Source organism: Tamandua tetradactyla, chromosome 6 (genome assembly GCF_023851605.1).
Source record: "Tamandua tetradactyla isolate mTamTet1 chromosome 6, mTamTet1.pri, whole genome shotgun sequence".
Classification (NCBI taxonomy): domain Eukaryota; kingdom Metazoa; phylum Chordata; class Mammalia; order Pilosa; family Myrmecophagidae; genus Tamandua; species Tamandua tetradactyla.
In genome coordinates this window covers 15,235,743-15,256,895 of record NC_135332.1, presented here as the reverse complement: position 1 = coordinate 15,256,895, position 21,153 = coordinate 15,235,743, and the positions used below count along the sequence as shown (strand labels likewise).

At 47.8% G+C, this 21,153-nt stretch overlaps 1 protein-coding gene across 4 annotated transcripts in view; it reads right to left on the bottom strand.

The window, feature by feature from the left end:
• Nucleotides 1-21,153, bottom strand: part of SLC38A12 (solute carrier family 38 member 12) — a 59,490-nt gene that overhangs the window by 36,053 nt on the left and 2,284 nt on the right. For 2 of the 4 annotated variants that reach the window (XM_077163755.1, XM_077163756.1), the window contains exons 3-8: nucleotides 10,944-11,065; nucleotides 7,998-8,079; nucleotides 7,397-7,490; nucleotides 6,736-6,816; nucleotides 3,499-3,598; nucleotides 2,972-3,080 (exon numbers count right to left, since the gene is read on the bottom strand). In XM_077163755.1, the coding sequence (XP_077019870.1) occupies nucleotides 2,972-3,080; nucleotides 3,499-3,598; nucleotides 6,736-6,816; nucleotides 7,397-7,490; nucleotides 7,998-8,079; nucleotides 10,944-11,065 (588 nt within the window). Of the gene's footprint in view, nucleotides 1-2,971; nucleotides 3,081-3,498; nucleotides 3,599-6,735; nucleotides 6,817-7,396; nucleotides 7,491-7,997; nucleotides 8,205-10,943; nucleotides 11,066-21,153 lie in introns of those variants that run through there. The other 2 variants (XM_077163757.1, XM_077163758.1) reach the window with 2 other exon arrangements.

Here is a 21,153-nt window from a genome sequence, read left to right as displayed (position 1 = left end):
CACGTCAGCTGCGCTGGGAATCACAGGCTGTGGACGGAGGTCACAGGGCATGAGGAGGGTAGGAGGAATTTTCCATCTGTTAAGTTCAAAGGCTCTGGGAGGCAACTGGCAGCTGCTGGTAGAGAAAGCTACCTTCTTGTAAGTAGGCAGGATGGTGCAGCCAAGCTGGCCTCCGGACATGGTTAACATCCCCAATCCCAAATACTCTCCTTCTGTGTGTGCAGCTCAGGGGCATTCTCAGGAGGAAACAGAGGAGACCATGCTCAGAGGACTTGCTGAAAATTAAACCACAAAATAAAGAGCCTGTATCTTTATCCCCCAGAACATACTGTCCCAGAAGAACAAAGAAGGTTGGCTGTTACTAGGCCCTTTTGAAGATGCAGGCTTGAGAGGAGCATCATTTACCTGAGACAGAGATGGCTTGTGCACGGGGTAGGAAAGGTGCTTTAAAGCTGCATATACCACATCCTTCCCCCGCCCTCCCCACCTCTCCCAGCTTGCTGCCTCTCAGAACATTTTCTGGGTAAAGTCTGGCTGGCAGCAAAATCAGGAACAGCTGACAGTAAGAGGCGCGGTGTGAGTCTCTGGAAGGAGGGATAGTCCTATGAACCAAATGACTAGGGTGCGAGAAGAAAGGACAACCCTTCTCCCCCATGAGCAGAGGGGGCCAGCTGATGGAACTGGAACCAGGGTGTGGCCTCAGCATCCCCTGACCTTTGTGAACATAAACAGGGATCAGAACTGCAGGTCAGGCTTGGGGGCAGGGAGGGGGTGCCACCATCACCTGCAACAGAGCTCATGATGAAGGAAGAAACTGTCATCTTTCCCAGACTCTCCCCAGCCGCTCTGCCCCTCCCAACTCACAGAGGGATGGGGACGCTGGCAGAGAACATCCAAGGTGTAGGGTTGAGAGGTACTGTCCCGCAGGAACCACACATGAAGCTGTAAAACAATTTCCTGAACCATGCAAAGGGCCCTCTGCCTTGACTTTCCCCAACTCCAGTAGAAGAGCACAATTCAAACAGAAGCCTTCTGGGGAAACCAAAGCCCCTGGCAGAGGTGGGGGCAGTGGGGACAGTGTCAACATCCAGAGAGAACAGGCTGGGGCTTTTCAATTCACACGCTTGTTTTCCCATTTCTGTGGCATTTGCAGGCACGGATGACAATTAGCTTTTTGAGTTAAAAATGCAGTATCTGAGAGTTGCAGACAGTAATGGATGCCCGTCTGCTTTCCTGAAGGGTTCCTTCTGTTCCAAGAGTTATTGAGATTCAGGGAGGGAGGCTTCCATCACATGGAAGGTTTATAGGAATAAGGGAAGGAACAATTTAATAAAGCAATAATAGCGCTTCTAAATAATTTACCAGGCAAGTTGCAGCAGCCAATACTCCCCGTACTGGGATCCCTTCTGCCGGTGGGCAGGGAAATGTGCACAGCGTCCTCACAGACCCCTGCAGCTTCCCCTTAGTAGACATAGCGCAGGTGCGCTGCTGCTGTTCCTTTGCCCCGACACGCTGTGGGGTCTGTAACAAGCTGCTCGGGTCCCTTCCTCCATCACGTCTATGCTGGTTAGCGGATGCAGGTGGGTCCTTACGCTTACTAATACTTTGGCTAATTGTATCAATCATGGTTTATGAGCTGCTGAGATGCTAAAAGGCCTCAGCTGTGCTGCTAGCACCGAAGCTTTCCTGGTCGCCCTACTGGGCTACTCTGCCCACCTCCAAGGTTGGCGGCGTGGGCCAGGGTGCCAGGCAATTAACTTGCTACCAAATTCCCACCAGACCCGCAATGGAGGTGGGGGAGGGGGATCTGAGATATAATTCTACTAAAAAACAAATTCTTGGCCTTAGCTGAATGTGTAAGAATGAAGAAACAAGACCACTGGCTGCTTCAGCAAGGCAGAGAGGAAAACAGGCCCCTCCCCTGGCCTGGGCCACAGGACTTTCAGTATGTCCATAGGGTGGGACTGGGGAGGCAAAAACACCCAGCTCAGTGGGCCTTGGGGTTAACAAACTCAGACCCAAAGGGCCCACAGAAACCTTTGCCAGAAGAGGGACAATTAAGTGAAGAGGCTGACTCCCCGAAAGGCTAGGCCTGCTCCCAGCCCCTGCCTCCCCCACCTAATTCAGCTAAGTGGCCACGTGTCAAACTGGGTGTCACCTAGCACACCTAAATCTGTGTCAGGGCTGACGAGGACCAAGAGGAAGCAGAGAATATTAATAGACACTGCAAAAGTTAAAGGGAAATATTTCTGCCTCCTGCCCACAAAGCAGGCAGAGATAAATAACTGCCTCTGGTTTCATGTCTTATTACCCCAGGCCTGGCTGGCATATTACACAGCTGCGTCACCCCTCACCCATGGCACAAAACAATCAAGAAGGAGTCTGGAGATTCATCTTCTTCCTTTGTCTGCTGGGAGGAGGGAAGACAGGGAGAGAGCTCGGCAGATCCTTCCCTAGCTGAGGCCTGTTTACTGTCAGGGTCAACTCTAAGACGGACTGTCCTATCCGCCCAGTCAGAAAACCCATCATCTCCCCATATGCTCTTGGGCTGGCCAGGGAGGAGGTCAAAATAGGAAAATATCTCGGAAATGAGTTCTGGCACTCTTCAAGAGCCTGGCTAAGAGTGCCCCTGAAGCCCTGAGCTATGTTTACAGGAATTCATGGCCCCGGAGTTGACAAGGACCCTGATGTCAATGCTAAACCACGTGCGACCTTGAGCCCTGGTCACTAGGATGCTCCAGGGGGAGAGTCTTAGTGACAAAATCCATATTATGCCCAGGGCCAAAGCCTCAGTAACTAAACCGACTGATGTAATAATTAACCAGCGTGGTGATGTGAAGTGGGGTGAGTTTCCTCTCTGGGGAAAGGGATTCACCAGAAAGCCAAGGAAGTTCAAACACCCCTGGCTAGCCCGGAGGGTCGCGTTGCCCCAGCCCTGGCTGAAGGACCGAGGCGCAGAGAGGACACTCACCAGGTAGAGGCGGTAGGCATCGACGCGGCGCACGGGACCCCAGCACACGTCAGTGTCGTTGTATTTGCTGTCGGCCTCCACGAGGCAGGAGTCATTGCTGGCAGCACTGCTGAAAAGAGAACAAGGGCAGATCCCTGGACTCAGCGCAGCCCTCCCCACTTGGTACGAGGAGATAGAGCATGGCTTTAGGTATTAGCAATCAGTGAACCCTCCACCCCTTTTCAGCTCCCATAACTTGACTTTCTGCAAACTCTGCTTTTCTATCTTTTAGGACATGTGCTACCTGTTTCTATAGCGCTGCTTCCTGACAACCCGGAAGAATCCAAGTCTCCTTGGGAGGGGACAGTGGTGTGGCCTGCTTCCTTACTCTCTTCTCCCTGAGCTCTGAGCCACACAGTGCCCAGCCGGCTGCGGTATGGGTGTAAAAGGGTGTGGGCATCGATGCTTCTGGGACACTAGAGGGTGTGTTTGGCACAGTGTTCCTATCCTGAGAGCAGAACTGGCTGGAGGAGTGGGGGGGCACTCACCAGGTCACCTGCATCAGGGAGAAGGGCACAGCTGCAGCATAGATGGCCAGATCCCCATACAGGTAAATGATGATGCAGAAATAGAACAAGTTGACTCCCACTGAAAGGAGCAAAGGCAGTCGGTGAGTGAGGCGGAGGGAGACGATGTTGTTTTTTGGGGCAACTAAATCTCTACATTGTTGATAGCTTACAGTTCTGAAAGCTGTTTACTTTCTCTACAAGAAATTGGGAAAACTGCCCCAAAGTCTGGTTTCTTGTTCTAGCTGGCTACCTTATGACACTGGCGATGTTCACCTGAAAGGGGGCTAAGTGAGCCTTGGTTGGAAAATCAGAGCAGTTCCAAACCCAGCAGGCGTGGGGAGCTGGGGAGGTGTGAAGAGTGGGCTCAAATGGGGTGGAGAGCTGCTCCACTCAGGAGCCTGGGCCCCGAGCGCGTGAGGCCAGGGACAGGACTGAGGAACTGAAAAGCAGAGATGCTACCGGGAATGGTCCAGCTCCCTGAAGTTGAAATCAACAGGGTGAAAAGACCTTGATTTCCAAGGATCAAGTGGCTCACTGTCGATCTGTCACCAAGCACCTGAAAGGGGGTCAGGAGTCAGGGGTGAGCCATAGGAGTGTGTGCTGAGGGCTTGTGGCCCTCCTCACGAGGAGAGGTCGCAAAGGACCATGCTGACCTTGGGAGGTGCCCGAGGTTGGCGCTCCCTCTGCAGAGGCAAACCTCTCTCTCTTTTTCCCTTCAGGAGCCTGAGCTTAGGGGTTGGGGACACAAGGCTTTAGCCCTAACTGCCTCAGAGACTTGCCCTGTGATTTGAGGCAAGTCTTGAATATCTCTTATCCTGTGTGGGGAGAATTCCACCCATGCTGTCTTCCATTTACAATTCCAGCAACAAAGATCAACTGCAAATGCCCTGAAGGAAACATCCGGGGCCCAGGGCACAGGGGTAATGGCTGCAGACAGCCCTCAAACTCCTGCTCAGGCGAGTTTTTGATGTCACTGGTCCCAAGTTGCTGCTTTCTCAGGACAGAGAGAAAAATGAAGTGACAGTTCCCTTCTAATCCTGGTGGCTCAGAAGAGCCTCCAGGATCCCCAGGGGAAAGTCTAGGACATGCTACTCCTGGGCTATCTGAGGTCGGCTCTGCTCCTAAGAGTCGGAGGGAAAGAAGGTTGGGAAAACACGATTCCCAAAAGGAGCCAGGAGGGCCTCCCGTTCCTGCTTTTTGCCCATGCCAGTTGGCATGTCTGCCCTTGATTCCCCCCTGATGTCCAAGCTCAAGGGCCTCTGGGGGTCTACCTATGGCTCACACTGCAGGCTCCAGGTACAGCCCGTGCTCCAGCGTGCCTTTCTGCTTTTGGGAGATGGCACTGTCCCCTGCTCCACTCCCAACCTTCCCTCCACCTGCCAATGCACTCTGGTGACAGCTCTTTATAAACGACCATTGGCCTTCCCCGATCAATACATTTCATTACTAGACACAAAACGGATCAGTGGCCTTCCCGAGAGCACATCTCTGACTATGCCTGGCATTTCTAATGACAAGAAATGGGTCCGGACCCCAAGGGAGCACCTTTCTTTGGTAGTGATGGCTGTTCTTCCCAAGACAAAGATGCCAACTGGTGAATCAGGAGTACAGTTAAGCAGTGGTTTTCAACTGGGGGCGAATTTGCACCCCCACCATGGACCTTGGGCAATATCTGGGCACATTTCCAACTGTCATGACTGAGAGGGTGCACTGCTGGCATCTAGTGGGGGGAAGCCAGGGATGTAGCTAAATACCCCATGATGTACAGGACAGCTCCCCCCCCCCCTGCCAAATGAATTATCCCACTCCAAATGTCAGTCTTGTTGAAGCTGAGAAACCCTGATGCAGACGGAGTGTTCCTCTAAGTGTGAGGCTGCTTTGAGTTTATTTCCTATTAGGTTTGGGTAAACTAAGAGTCTATCCCAAGGTAAAAAACAAAAACTCTAGTTCCCAGAGCTCTTAAAGAAATGACGGCAGACCTCAAAACACAAAAATCAGAAAGGTCTAAAAAGGCCTATGTTTTCCCTCCAATGTGCGTGTCTGCCAGGAATAAATGGATATACTTTCTCATCTTAATGAGTTGAGGAACGACTGGAAAGAAACAAAGGAAAAGTGCAGACAGCAAGAAGTGGGCTAAAGATAACTAATTGGTGTGGATGAATTGTAGAAACTGCTGCCCAGGAGGGGGACTGCCCCCAAGGCAGCCTCTCGCTGATCATCAGGGCCTTCCACAGATTCCCAGAATGAACAATCCAGTCCCACCACTAAGGGAAAACGGAATACTTGAGCATCCTAAAAAGTAATTAAGAAGATTCTGCTTCTACAACCATACTCCTCTGACCCCAATCGGCTCTAAGTTAGTGCAGCCACACTCAAGACTAGAAAGAACTGGCAGAGGCACACCTCTCTGGAAAGAGAGGCTTTGGCAGATGAGCAGAAAACCTTCCAAGGTAGCTGCATGGGGAAGGGTTTATTGAGGATGAGTCTGACCCTCTGCGTTGGGGACAGATTGGGCATTAAAAAATAGATCTCTGCATAGTTCATTTTCCAAAAGCACAGCATTTGCCATGGCTGTATAAGATCTGCCTCTGGAATACCCAAGTCGGGTCTACTTCTTCAGATCACAGCCGGAACTCCCTGCTAAGAGCAGGCAGTGGGGGCAAAGCACAAGCAGAACCCAGGGCGCGAGGATGTCCAGCCAGCCACCCCACGTGTGGGCGCTCAGCTCCCTCTGCTGGCCACCGGGAAGATGCAGCCAGGCCGTGCCAACAGCACTTAAAACGAGCTGCTCTGAGCTGTCCTAGATAGGAGAGGCTAGAAGAAATGAGGGGGTGTCAGAAGCCATCAAGCAAGAGGCACAAAACTACCAGCTGGCCTCCAGCAGCCTCTTCTGTTGGGAAGCTACTTAGGAATCTCAACCTTTGCATGCAGTCTGGGCTACAGCGGTCTCTTCTTTGTTCCTAATACCAACAGAGAGGAGTCCAAGAAAATGACCAGAGGCAGAAAGGATTCTCAGGAAGGTGGCTTCTCAAGCTTGGTGGGATGGGTCCACAAGTGGCTCCTCCCATCTCCCACCTCAGCCTTAGAAGTCAAGGGGCTCTGCTCTGGTGCTAAGTGGAACTGTGCCATTACAAGTGTGCGGGTCTGCAAGGAAGCACTGGTTCTCCCTTCCCTTCCATGCCCCACCCTGAAAAGGAGCTGGGGAGCCACGAATACCTTTGTTGAAGAACATGGAGGCCATCTGTCCCATTTCTACCCGGTCTGTGATTTCAAAAAGGTTGGGAGATCCACGTCTCTCTGTGGAGCCAAAAGGACAAGGAAGAGGAAGAGGTTCTTTCACTTGGAAAAGCTCCTATAGGGTGTGGCTGAATTCACCAGAATAAGGAAATCCCCAACTACTACAAACATTAGAGAAAACTTTTCCTAATGCTGCTTGTTTGAAGCATTCTAAAACAGAGCTGATTTCAATGGAACCCAGGAACTGTTCTTTGGAGTGATGGGGAGCACTCAGGTCCAGCTTGCCCTGAGTAGTAAGGCAAGGGCACGTGTGCCATGAGGGAGTGGGACGGGAGGAAGAGGAAGAGGTCAGTGACATGATGATTACTCAAGCTTCTGGTGCTCCCGGACAGCGGTCCAGGCATGTAATCATTTCCATAGAGTTCGAGACGGGAGTTATTCATCTCGATTTAGAGGTGGGAAACAAAGGCACAGAAGTCGAGTAACTGGCCCGAGCTGCAAATGCTGGTAAGTGGTAGAGGCCACAGGGGCCAATCCTTGGCCTGGGACTTTTTACTCTCCACGGTGCCTTCCTCAGAACTGACACCAGACAGGAAGGGACAGCGACTTCTGCAGGCCTGCCTGGGAGCCCATGACTTACGCACAGACAGGATGGGCAGTTTCTCTGCCTGCCCATAGTTGTCCTGGAGCACATCGCTGTCAGAGGCTGTGGAAGAGTCGTCGTCTTCCTCCTCCTAGGAAGGTGTGGGAAAGACGAGGAGGAATCGATAACCCTACAGAGCCCTACAGGGCAGAGTCTATCTTCTCCAGGGGTCCTCAGCCTCAGCATGACTGGCATTTGTTGGGGGGCTACCCTGTGCGTTGTAGGGGTGGAAGCCATTCCCTTCCTATTTCCTTCCAGAGGTATTAGATTAGGAAGCACCCCACCCCCACCCCGCCAGGTCAGAAGGGGCAGGCACGCTACGAGGAGGGAGGCACAGCACAGTTTCTGGCTGCAAAAGTTTGGAATGACTAGGTTAGCTCAAGGTGGGGTATAAGGGACCAATGATGCCACACTGAAGTGTCAAAGCCTGTGTTTGCTCTGCAAACGTTATGTGGCTGCTATGCCTCAGCTCTGGGATGAGGGGCCTGGAGGGGAACGATGCATGAGAGCCCCCCACGCAGTGGGAGGAAAAGGACTGGCTTTGGAGAACCACCCCTGAACGGAGACACTGCCACGGAAACAAGGGTGGCACACTCACCTTGGGGTTCTGCAGCCTCCTCCAGCGGAGCTGGGCATTGGCTGCTGCCATGGCTTCCACCACAAAGGTAGTTGTCACGAAGCTGGGGGGTTTGGTTGCCAGAGGCAGTTGGGAGGGTGGAGAGGCACAGAGAGAAAGGAAAAGCTGTTGTAGGATCAACAAGCCCAATGCATTCTCTCTTCTGAGAACTTTCGAGATGGAGCTTACCTGATATGATAAAAAACATAGGTGTGTGTACTGACACCTGTGCATCCTTGCATATCATTGTCAGCATTTGACAATGCAGGTGGGGAGAGGGGCATGAAATAAGCTGGGGGTGGGGGAGAGGGGCATGAAATAAGCTGGGGGTGGGGGAGAGGGAGGAACACTGAAGGGAAAGAGGGAGCCTGGGGACAGAAGTGATACCAGGGACAGTTCAGTACCCCATACCAGGGTGGGTCTTTCTGGGGGGCAGAGGCAGGAGAGGTGGGAGGAAACTATAGGATGCTCCAAGTTTGGTAGAGGAGGCTGATTCACAAAGGGGCCCTCCAGTAGCTTCTGGGAGGGACAGTGGGTGGCTTTTGCCTCTCCTTGCTAGGACGCAGACCTGCAGCCAACTCCCAATTACACACACTGAGAAGGAGCAGAGGCACAGGTAATTGAAATGAATTATTGGCTCTGGATTTCATCCCTTTCTTTTTTCTGGAAGTATTTTGGCTTTTTTTTTTTTTTTTTTTTTTTTTACTATTTTAGCACCTTACTTTTATTTGTTTGCTAATTTTTTTTTTTTTTACATGGGCAAGCACCGGGAATCGAACCCGAGTCCTCGGGCATGGCAGGCAAGCACTCTTACCTGCTGAGCCACCGTGGTCTGCCCTATTTTGGCTTTCTTAATAATGCTTTTCTCTGGCTAATATTAAAAATATTACATTCCTATGGCTTGAATAGAAAGGGAGATGAGGGAGGTGGCTCCAGACACTTCATCCTTCCTTTTCCACTTAAAGAAATGAGAAACCTACAAAACTGGCATCAGGAGTAGATGGGAGCTGGTGCACGCCAATGCGCAAATGCTGCTGTTAACTTAAGAGAGGGGTGGGCCACCTTCCTGCTAACAAAGCCTGACGTACGAATCCATCCTGCTGAGACGATCCGGGACAGAACCTTCCTCTCCTTCCTTCTCGAGGGGCCAGCGCGGCTCTGCCGTGGGAGACCCAGCCTGCGCCCTCAAGTGCTGCCGACCATCAGCTGGCTGATGCCCACCCAGCACTAGGCAGTGGCCAGGAGCAGAGGCGCCCGGCCCTGCAGGAGTTAAACCCACATCTGCTCCATGTCGGGGGGTGGGGGCACAGGGGGCAGGGCAGCCAGCTCCCAAAAGCCTCAGTACCTCCTAGAAAGGTTTCTCATTATCTTGCTTAAGTGACCATTTTAAGAGCTTTACATTTTCCTTCTTTTTTGGAAGTAAAAGTAAAATCAATCTTAATTAAGGCATAATGAGACTTCTCATGGTTGCACAAGCTGACTCATTGATCATGTTCAAACATAAATGGGTTCAGTAAGGAGGGGGGCATGGTGGCCTCTATCTGGGGGCCCCCAACAATCACTTCTCATTCAGATGGCTGCCTGTACTGAAGGTCCTTTAAAGGGGACAGTGGAGCCATATAAGGACAAGGACGTATAGAGCTCTGGGCTGCCAGGGTTTGCAATATGTAATGAACCCAGCATACCCCAAAGTTGGCTCCAAACTCCCTTGAAGAAAATGTAAGAAGAAGCTGAAAAACAAGGATGTTTCCTCCCCCTTCAGCCTTTTAAGTCTTAATTTGCTTCAACCACTACACCCTATTTGACTTTTTCAATAGTACCCACCCTTTCCTCTTTTAAATGTATGCTTTAAATGCCACTCTCTCCATGAGGACTGACCATGCTATTAAAAACTGCAAGCTGCCCTCACCTTCTCACTCCCCTCCCTCTGCTATACTTCTCTTTTTCCTATAGCACTCCAGACCTTCTAAATCACTCTACAATTTACCTATGTATTACACTCACTATCTATTATCTCTCTTCTCTTAAAAGGATGTACAGCCAGTGAGGGCAGGGATCTTAGTTTTGTTCAGAGACGTTCCCTAAGCACCTAGAAGGGTGCCTGGTGTAGATCCAGTAGTATCTCCTCTCTGCTTCTCTCAGGGTAAGTGTCCCTTGTGGGTGTTTCCAGCTGTTTCTTCCAGCCTCTTTCTGCAGTTTGTAGATTCCAAGCTGGTCGACTGGGCTGAAATGCCTAGTTACAGATCCCTTCCTAGCATGGGGCAATTGCTAAATGACTTCAGGTCTCCATGTTGAATCCCCAAGAAGAGCTGCGAGTAGAATCTACCCTTTCTGAAGCTCCAGTTGGTGAATCATGCACCAGGCTTGGAGACTAGGAGCCCTGAAATTCAGGGACAGCACTGGCCTCTTACCTGCCGCCAGGCACAAGGCAGGGTGAGACCAACACTTGGCCGTGTGTGTGTGCGTGCGTGCACACGTGTATCACAGACTTTGGGAACTCTCTTAAGCAAATTCTAAATTTCAAACTGGTCTCCCTATTACCTTAAATGTTTGCCTTGCCAGAATTGTTCTCTGTGGCTAGTTTCTCAGAGAACAAAAAATTGATGGTGACAGTAAGGACGTATGAAACAGGAAAAGAAATCTGCTGGGGAAGAAACACACAAGCAGCAGGTGAAACATTCCCCAGCCTAATTCACGTCTTACTCTTTAACCGATCAGTGCTATGCAACGAGACTGGGGGACCTTTGTATGGGCTGTCCTCTCTCCTGGCAGCCCTGGTGCAGGTATCACCAACTACAGAGATCATTCCACGACACCCCTCCCCAACAGACACACACAAGTACCCTCACATCAGGTAAAAGTTCAGGCTTCCTGCACAGCCCTCCCGCTTGGCTGCCAGCCCCCACCCGCCAGCCCCCATGGCCTCACCTCATGAAACCCAGGAATACCAGGAGGACAAGGCTGACAAGCCACCCAGCAGCGGCGAAGGCCTTGGGCATGGTGAGTGCACCAGTACCCACGATGAGGTTGAACGTGTACACAAGGCCAACCTGGAACCAACGGAAGGGGCAGTCAGGCCAGCAGCGAATTAACCTCTTCTCAACAGCTCTCTGCGTGACCCTGGGTGACCCAGAGGCTGAACCTTTGCCAGGGAAGCAGGGAAGAGGGAGAATGAGACCTGGGACCTGTGGAGGCACGCTCTGAAACCGGACATTGGGAAACCAGACATTAACAAGTGAACTACTATAAATGCCCCCCAGTTCACTGATTCCTTTAAAAATATGTCTGATAATCAGTTTTCTTCTCCATTTTTGCTGAAGGCAGCCTCATCACATGTTAGCTCTGTTTAACCAGACTGTAAGGCTTCCTGAGGACAGAGCATTATATCTGGGGTAGCCAGGAAAATGGATACCCAACACTGACCTCAAGGAAACTTCCGCTTTCCCAGGACCTCTCAGCAGGTTGTGCAATCCTCCCTTCCACCCAGCCCATGCCATCGGCCACTAGGACATTGGCATTCAAGTTGCTTACCTTCCCCTAGCTCCCTAATCACGTACCGTAAAACCTGCCCTTTTACAGTATACAGTTCAGCGGCTTTTAGGACATTCACAAGGTTATGCAACTATCATCTCTACCTAATTTCATTTCATCACCACAAAAAGAAGCCTTATACCCAGCAGCAGCTACTCCCCATTCTCCCTTCCCTCCAGCCTTGTCAACCAATCTATTTTCCACCCTACAAATTCGCCTATTTTGTTGGACATTTCATATGAATGGAATTATACTCTATGTGGCCTTTTGTGTCTGCCTTTTTCACTTGGTATAATCTTTTCATGGTTCATCTGTGTTGGAGCATGAATCAGTGCTTCACTTCTTTTGTTGGCTGAAAAATATTCCATTGTAAGGCTGGACCACATTTTGTTTACACATTCATCAGCTGAAGGACATTTTGGTTGTTCCTACTTTTTCAGCTATTATAAATAAAGCTGCATGGACATTTGTATACAAGTTTTCATGTGGATATATGTCTTCAATTCTTTGGGTATATACCTAGGAGGGGAATTGTTGAGTTGGTGACTTCAGGTTCTAAACATAACTCTAATTCATGCCAACTAGGCATGAATTAACAATCTTAATTACCAATCTCCTGGTAATTAAGATTATTCCTTTTTCAAGAGCTCAACCATGAAATTTCTTTCTCTAACCTAAATCTGCGCTTCCACAAGCTGCCACCCTCTCCCCATTCCCACCAAACCTCCTTTGCCCTCACCATGACTTACAATCCCTCCCACCCTCTGCCACAAAAGCCCACCTCCATTTGGGCATTGCTTCCTGGTACAGTCGGCTATTTTCTCAAAGTACTTAGTGCTCCTGGTTTCCCTCATCCTCGCTTTTTCTGCTTCTAACCTTTCTAACCCCCAGCCCTGGTTCAGACCCACACCAGTTTTTGCTAGTCCCTAATACAATGCTGCTAAAGCTTCCGGGAATTTTTTTTTTTTTTTAATTATAATGACGAGTCCCACCAACAAATAAAGGGTCCCTTCGCCTGCGCGGCATCAGCTGATCTACGCTCTCTGTCCTCGGACTTCCTAGCGTTTCCCATAGTAACCGCTCCAAGCCTTGTTCTTCGAGGCCCTCCGAAGAAGATACCACCTCCTATGTTAGGGAGACGACTGAGCCACCAGCCACACGAGGTCTGCATTGCCTCACACCCGCCTATCTCTGAGGTGTCCTTCCCCCTGCTGAGGCCAAGTCCTGCACTGACTTTCTGGGTTCAGCCCCTTCCCTCGGCAATTCTCCCCTCCCTCAGACCTTCAATTTCTCTTTCCCCACTGGCTCCTCCTCTAGACCCTCAAACCTCCTTGTCACCTTTAAAATATCACCTTCACTTTCCCCCACCAGCTCCACTGAAGAAGCAATCCACATCCTCTGCCTTCACTTTCAAGTTCCTGTGTTTTGTGGTTTCTGCTCCCAGAACTCTCTGAACCTGTACTTGCAAAAATTGCTCATGATCCCCAAGGCGCCAAACCCAATGGCTTTGTTAGTCTCTGTTCTCTCCTATGCCTCTGACCTTAGCTGTCTCTTTCTCTCTCTTATTTCCTCAGCAACTTGGTTCAGTCCTATGGCTTTAACTATACTGGCTGGACAAGAGATGACTGTACTTCTTTTAGGAGCAACTTTTCTCCAGGCCTCAAATCCAACAGCCTGCCAGAGACCTATACCTGGGCATGCCATCAGTGGCCTTCGCACTCTCCCTTTTCCTCCATATCCCAGTGCTATATATATATTTTTGTATGCTGTGCTAGGGGGCACATTTCATTCTTTTTCATGTGAGTATCCTATTGTTGCAGCACTATTTGTTTTTTTTTTGCGTGAATGGGCCAGGAATTGAACCCAGGTCTCCCACATGGCAGGCAAGAATTCCACCACTGAAACTACTTGTGCACCCCTCCCAGTGCACCCCTCCCAATGCTACTGATTTTATTTTGGGAGTGTCTTTTGTAGCCTTTGGCTCCTATTCTCATTTACAATTCAAATTAATCATTTCTGGCCTGGACTATTACAGTAGAGTCTTAGCTGGTTTTCCTGTACTCTTGCAGTTTGCTTTACCATTTGATTCTGATCATTAAAAAACAAAACAACAAACAAACAAACAAACAAACAAACTTCTCTTGTCTGGTAATACCTATTTATCTCTCACCTATTTCCCCTCCCCATTCTTAGAAAGGTATGCTTTTCTATATTTAAAAATTTGTATATTCTAAAATCTATATATAGATATAAGAGCTCTGTCTCTATAGTTCTATTTATTTAAAATGTTAAGATAACCATATGCTGACTTTGTTATCAGAAACACATAAACTGGTACCCATTCTCCCAGCCTCAATCTTTTTTTTAAGCATGAGGAAATAGAGATAGAGAGTATCAACGACCTTTGTGGGTCCCGGGCTAGGTGGAGAAGGAGGGGTTGGACAGCTGTTAGAGAGCATCAGGCTTCCTGGCAGACACTGACTTATTGATTGGTAGACAAACAGGAGGGCATCCTGTCGCGAGGAGAAAGCTCTGCCCCCCAGGATGTTTACACACTGATCAGAGCACAGAGTGCCAGCCCTTTTGTGTCTCCTCCTGAACCCCTCCATTCCTATCCACTCATTGAAGTCCATCCCAGTCTTCAGCTATTATGGCTGGACAAGAGATGACTGTACTTCCTTTAGTATCCCCCTTTCTCCAGACCTCAAATCCAGCTGCTTGCCAGACACTCCACCTGGATGTGCCATCAGTAGCCACTGCCACCTCACTCCCTGCTCTGGCATCCCTGCAGCCACGGCACTTCTTAGAGCCCATCTTGGGTTTTTAGGTGTTGCTGTATTTATCTTTTCTCCATTACGAAGTCTGAGCTTCTTTGGGGCCATGGACTGTTTCTTTCTTCCCTTGCATTTCCTGGGGTGCCTGGCACACAGTGTGAAGACAGGAATACACGGTTGATTTGATGGCTCAGGTTCTCTCTGATGGGAGTCTGGCAACGTTCGTCCAGTTTAAAACATCACAATCTCAATTTTCTTCAATAGCCAAATCCCAGAGGGAGTTCAGCAAGTTTGAATCATCTTCCCAGAGCACTTGGGTGGATCACATTACAGTAATATGACTTCACTGCTGGGTGTCCTCACCCAGGGTGGTAGTGCGACAGTAATTTTAAGGGTATCAGCCGGGTGGGAAACAGAATACATGACCCACCACTGGCCTTCCAAAGTGAAAGTTCACCTATTGGCTTTTCAGAAGTGACCAAGAATGTCTATAACCAACAAATTTTTACTTTTGCTGTGTTTAATTTCAATCACAGGCACTTCGAGGTTAATATGTACAAGTGCAGAAGGAGTCATTTGAGTAGTTCTGTCCATTTACTCATTTATTCAACAGCGACCCAATGCCTTTTATGGGACAGGCCCTGTGCGCGCAGCTGGGCATGAAATGATGAGACGGGGCCCTTGACCACGTGAAGCCATGTTCTAACGAGGAGGAGACAGACGACAATGATTACTGCTGGAGAGAATCATTATGAAGATAATACTCAGGGTGCTGTGATAAATAATGGGAAGATACTTTAAACGGGGAATTCAAGGAAGGCTGTATAGTGACACTCAAGATGGGAAGTGAAGGATGAGAAGGAGCCACCCAGGCAAAGGGCCAGGGAAGAGACTCTCAGGAAGAAGGTCCTAAGATGGGAAGGCGGTAGGAATGTTCCAAGAGCTTTCAGAGGGCCAGTGTGGTTGAAGCACCATGAACGAGGCAGAGGAAGAGCTAGAAGATGCTAGAGCTTTAACAGGGATCAGAGAACACAAGGCCTGTTACGTGGTGAAAGTGAGTTCGTGTTTTTTTTTGAAGATTTTAAGCAGGGCAGTACTGTAACAGACCCTAGCTGATGGCCTACCAGCTTATCTCCCTGTGGCTCTGTTTTCTGCCTATCATTTTTTTAAGTTCACTTTTCTATTTAAAAATTTTTATTATTAAATATAACAATGATACAAAGCAAAGAAAGAAAAAGCAGTAATTTTTAAAAATACACTTTAACAAGTAGCTATAGAACAGATTTCAGAGTTCTTACGGGTTATCATTCCACTATCTCAGATTTTTCCCTCTAGCTGCTCCAAAACACTGGAGGCTAGAAGTAATTTTAACACAGTGATTCAGCAGTCATACTCATCTGTTAAATCCTATTTTCTCTGTTATACCTCTTCCTTCTCCTGTGATTCTTCTCCCAATCTATAGAGCTCTCTAGGCAATGCCCAGCCTGACTTTTTCAGGTTGAGAAGGGGGTGTTGATACTAAAGGATAGGGGGATGTAATTAATTGATAATCTTGGAGAGGCTGGTCCTTCTGGGTTTCAGGATTTATCTGACCTAGGAATCCTCTGGGAATTGGAGGTTCCAGGAAAGCAAACTTAGTATATGAAACTTTCTAGATCCTCAGTTCAAACTCTAGGTATTCTTAAGAGCTAATAAGAGTGATGTTGGTTGGGGTTTAGCAAACCATCGCAATTAGCACTATCTAACTGAAGCTTGTATAACAGTAGCCTCCAGATTAGCCTCTTGACTCTATTTGATCTCTTTTGGTTTCACTTCTTTTCCTCTTTAGAGAGAGACTCAACCCTGGGAGTCATGCCCCACATTGTCAGAGAGATTTTCACCCCTGAATGTCATATTCCATGTAGGGGGGAGGGTAATGATTTTCCTTGCAGAGCTGGGCTTAGAGAGAGAGAGGCCACATCTGAGCAACAAAAGACGTTTCCTGGAAGCAGCTCTTAAGCCTTGTTATGAGTAGTCTTAGCTTCTTCCCTTTAGAAATAAGTTTCATAAGGGCAAGCCTCAAAATCAAGGCTTGGCCATCCTGAAGGGGAAAAGAAGTGTAACTAATAAAGTATCAGTGGTTGAGAGAGTTCAAATACAGGCAAGAGGCTACTCTGGAGGTCACTCTTAAGCATGCTTCAGTTAGACATTGCTACCTATCACAACCTGCCAAACCCTAACCAAAACCATTTCAGCCAATTCTAAAGAACACCTAGGGCAATATACACGACACTACAAAGGTTCCACATGCTAGGGTAACTTTCCAGAAACATACAATCTCTAGATGGGTCCCTGGATCAGGTAAGTCCTGAAACCTTGAGGGCCCAGCCTCTCCAGAACACAAGCTAGTTCCATCTCCCTACCCCATATTATCAATAGCCCCTTCCAACATGAAACAGTTATAATGGCCATAGCTCAAATACCCCTAAAGAGGGGGACAGAAAGATCAATGGTGATGGTGGAGTTATACAAAGAAGATAGGATTTAACAAATGAATATGACTGCTGAATCATTAAATTGATATCTCTTTTAGTCTCTAGTATCTTAGAGCAGCTAGAAGTAAAAACCTAAAATAGTGGAATTGTAACCCATATCAAACTCTGAAATCTGTTCTACAACTAATTCTTGCAATGTGCTTTGAAATTTATTGCTTTTTTGTATATATGTTGTTTCTCATGAAAAAAAGAAAAAAGTCAATTGTGATGATAATAAAATATTTATTCCTTCTAGCCTGCTATGCTCTGGAGCAGCTAGAAGGAAAAATCTGAGATGATGTTTGGTAGTTCATGACAAACTCTGGGATCTGCCTTGTAATTCCTTGTCGAATAGTGCTTCGAAAACGGCTTTTTTCTTTCTTGGCTTTGTATATACGTTATATTACAGAATAAAAAAAAGTAAAAAAATAAATAAAGGGCTTGGCCTATTGTCTTGGGAGTCTCCAACAGCTGAGAGGGCACCTGGTATTTCCCAAATGAGAAAGTTTAATAGTTCCATATGTATATATTTTTACCTCTTCAGACCGTCAAGGCGCTCTACCAATACTTTTTAATTATCAACCCAACATAGTCTGAGATGTATCCTGGTACTACATTAAGCTATACAGAATTACAAGGCCTCACTCCCGTTCTGGACTTCGAGAATTTGGGTTGCTTAAATGAGCTATCCAGACAGGTTGCGTTAAATTGCGTGTTACAGAAAATTAAGGTTGTATTTTTTTTTGCTTGGGCAGGCACAGGGAATCGAACCCAGGTCTCCAGCATGGCAGGCAAGAACGCTACCTGCTAAGCCACCTGGCCCGCCCTGAAATTTAGGTTGTACACACGATAAACCTCTCTGCCTTTGGTCTCATACAATAGGTGAAGCTCTAGAGTACACACACTATCATCTTTTACCCTGTATCCTGATTTACTTTAGTCCCTCCCAGATTGGCTTTTATAAACACTAATGCTTATAGAGGGATAAGAACCTTATTTCTTTATGGAAAATGGCCTTGGTGATGATTCTGAACCTCCCTGAAGAGAAAGTGACGAGGCCTAAGGAAGCGATGGTTCTTGTTCAGAGTTTCATGGGGAAATTACAATAGTCCAGGGAACATATGTGAAGTCAGGGATGCCTGAAGGTCTTGGGGTCAAAGCTCAGGGTCTACTGTAGAACGGTTTTCACCTTCGGTGTTACTGACATTTGGGGCTGGGTGATTTTTCGTTGTGAGCCAGCCGTCCTGTGCTCTGTAGGAGTCTGGGTAGCGTCTCTGGTCTCTACCACAAGATGTCAGGAGAACAAACTTCCAGCCCTGACAACCAAAAATACCTAATTGGCCCTTGGGGAAGAAGATCTCAGGTGGCTGAGAATCACTGCTATAGGAACAGGGTGTAACAATCACGTTCCCGACAGAAACTGCAAATAAATCTGAGTGAAAACAAACCTCAAAAAACTTCACAAAGTTAATTAATGATAAAATGCTGGCGGCTGGGAGCTGAAAGGGGCACTCACAGCCAACGTGCTTTGTTGCTATATTTCAGTTGCAAAGCAAGCACTCTGCACCCAGCAGGGGCTCAGGGAGTTTTTACGGATTACCTTCACAAGCTTTGGCTGCTATCCTGGCAAGAGTTAAATCCCCTTTACTTTCAATAAAGGTGATCACCAAGTACCAATCATAAGGATGGGGACACATGGAGGCTGGGAAACAAATGTGAACTCAGCCACAAGCAAGGCCACAGGAAGCTGTGGGGGAGGAGGAAGAGGAGGTGGCATTCTCTTCTGCTGTTATGTGGCAGTCCTATAGGACTAGCCGCCTGGAAAGTAAAATGGCAGAAAACTGAGGAAAATAGCCCTCCCACAGTCTCACTAAAGAAGGCCTGTGTGCACTGTGTCAGCTGAAGACTAAACTGAGTTCTTCTCCAATTACTGACTCTTCTGCAACAGTAGAACTGGGAAGGCACAGTCCCTGTTCCTTTCCACTGTTGCCCTGCTCCCCTCTGCCACAGCGGTTCAGGACAGCATTGCATCTGCCTCCCCTCCAACCCAGCGGTCTCATCCACGATGCGCACGGGACCCCGGGGCACGGCTGTCTTCTACCAGCTTTCCCTCTGACCGCTGTCAAAGGAAACAGAAGGCAGTAGAGCTGTGGAAGCAATAACTAGGATTTAAGGCTGTGAAACCTAAGTGCTCTTTTTTTCTAAAGCACCGGCAACAATCTTCAGCAAGGACTCGCTGGTGGAAGATATCCAGTCGCTGACCCTTTGGAACCCTCATCTTCTATGATGGCTGCAGGAGCCCTGAGCCACTCCAGAATCCTGTAAATAGGGGAGCAGACATGCCTGTCCTGGGATCACTTACAGGGAGACGCACAGGCCTGAGTTATGCTCTGGTGTCCAGCATTAGCTCTGGGAACCCTCAAGGCTCATGTGCCCATTAAAATATTTTACACAGAATAATTTAAGCTAAAGCAAACATCCCTGGCACCCCTGAAGGGGAGAAGAACTCACAATGGGTCTCTTTGACCTGGTTATGGGCTGATGCACGTTCATGAACTAAGGGTACAATAACCTGGTCTCCCCAAAGCAGCCAGAGCAGGGTTCTTCCCACATGCACTGAACAGGGGTCTGCAGGGGAGTTTGCAGCAGCATCAGCAGTGGGATCAGTCCTACAGCTTATTTGGATTCAGTGGATGATGGAACTTACACCCTTCTTCTGTTCTCACGGGGGACCGAGAATCATTTTCCAGGATGGTGGAGTTCAGGAAACCTTAGGAAGATGGTGTCTTCTCGTATTAAAACCCTGATTACTACCTCCTAGCCCTGATACTAACTGCCTGCTCCCTACAGCTCTCTTCATGGCAGCATAATCTAATACAAGCACTTTTAGATGACAAATGCCCAGATAAACACAAACTCAGATCCTCAACAAAACCAAATACATAGAAAATGGAGAGAGAGAGAAAAAAAGCAGAACCTGCTGACGTTTTAAGGCCTAACCACTTGATTTCCAGGGGGCACATGCTGACATGTGAAATGACTGTCTGAACAACTGGAGGCATAACAAATTTAGACACATCAACATTTTTCCTTCCCAAAACTCAGTAATGGAAATGACCCATTTCCTCATCTTTTAAGTTTATAGATACTGTAAGAAAAAGCAGAAACTGTGATGACTTTTATGGACATGGACACTGCATTGCTGATACCAGGAGGAGGCTATAAGCTGGTAACCAATTTGAACAAGAGGGACACTATCTGTTCCAAGGGTCAAGAAAGACTCCTCTCTGATAAATCCCAGAGCGATATGAACAGTGAATAAAGAAGCATTTGCAAAGTCCCCTTGGGGAATGGACAGAAAGGGGAAAATTCAACTTTCCCATTTGGAGAATTCCTGATATTCTCACAAGCAGTGGGAACAACCAAATCAACAGGCTGAGCCCTCAATCTTGGGGTTTGTTCCTATGAAACTCATCCCCGCAAAGGATAGGCTAAGCCTACTAAAAATTAGGCCTAAGAGTCACCCCAGACAACCTCTTCTGTTGCTCAGATGTGGCCTCTCTCTCTCTCTCAGTCGACATGGCAAGCAAACTCACTGCCTTCCTCCTCTCTACGTGGGACATGACTCCCAGGGTGGGTAAACAACCCCGGCAATGTGGGACAGAAATCCTAGAATGAGCTGGGACTCAGCATCAAGGGATTGAGAAAAACTTTCTTGACCGAAAGGGGGAAGAGAGAAATGAGACAAAATAAAATGTCAGTGGCTGAGAGATTTCAGAGTCGAGAGGTTATCCTGGAGGTTATTCTTACTCATTACATAGATATCCCCTTTTTAGTTTAAGGTGTATTAGAGTGGCTAGAGGGAAGTGCCTGAAACTGTAGGGCTGTGTTCCAGTAGCCATCTTTCTTGAAGATGAATGTATAATGCTACATCTTTCGCAATGTGACTGTGTAATTGTGAAAATCTTGCGTCTGATGTTTCTTTTATCTACGGTATGGACACAAGGGTAAAAAATATGGATTAAAAATAAATAAATAATGGGGGAACAAATGTTAATACAAATTGAGTAGACTGAAATACTAGTGATCAATGAAAGGGAATGGTAAGGGGTACAAAAAAAACTTGGGGAACAAAGGTTAAAATATATTGGGTAGATGGAAATACTAATGGTCAATGAGAGGGAGCGTTAAGGGGTATGGTATATATGAGTTTTTCTTTGTATTTCTTTTTCTGGAGTGATGCAAATGTTCTAAAAAATGATCATGGCAATTAATATACAACTATGTGATGATATTGTGAGCCATTGATTGTACACCATG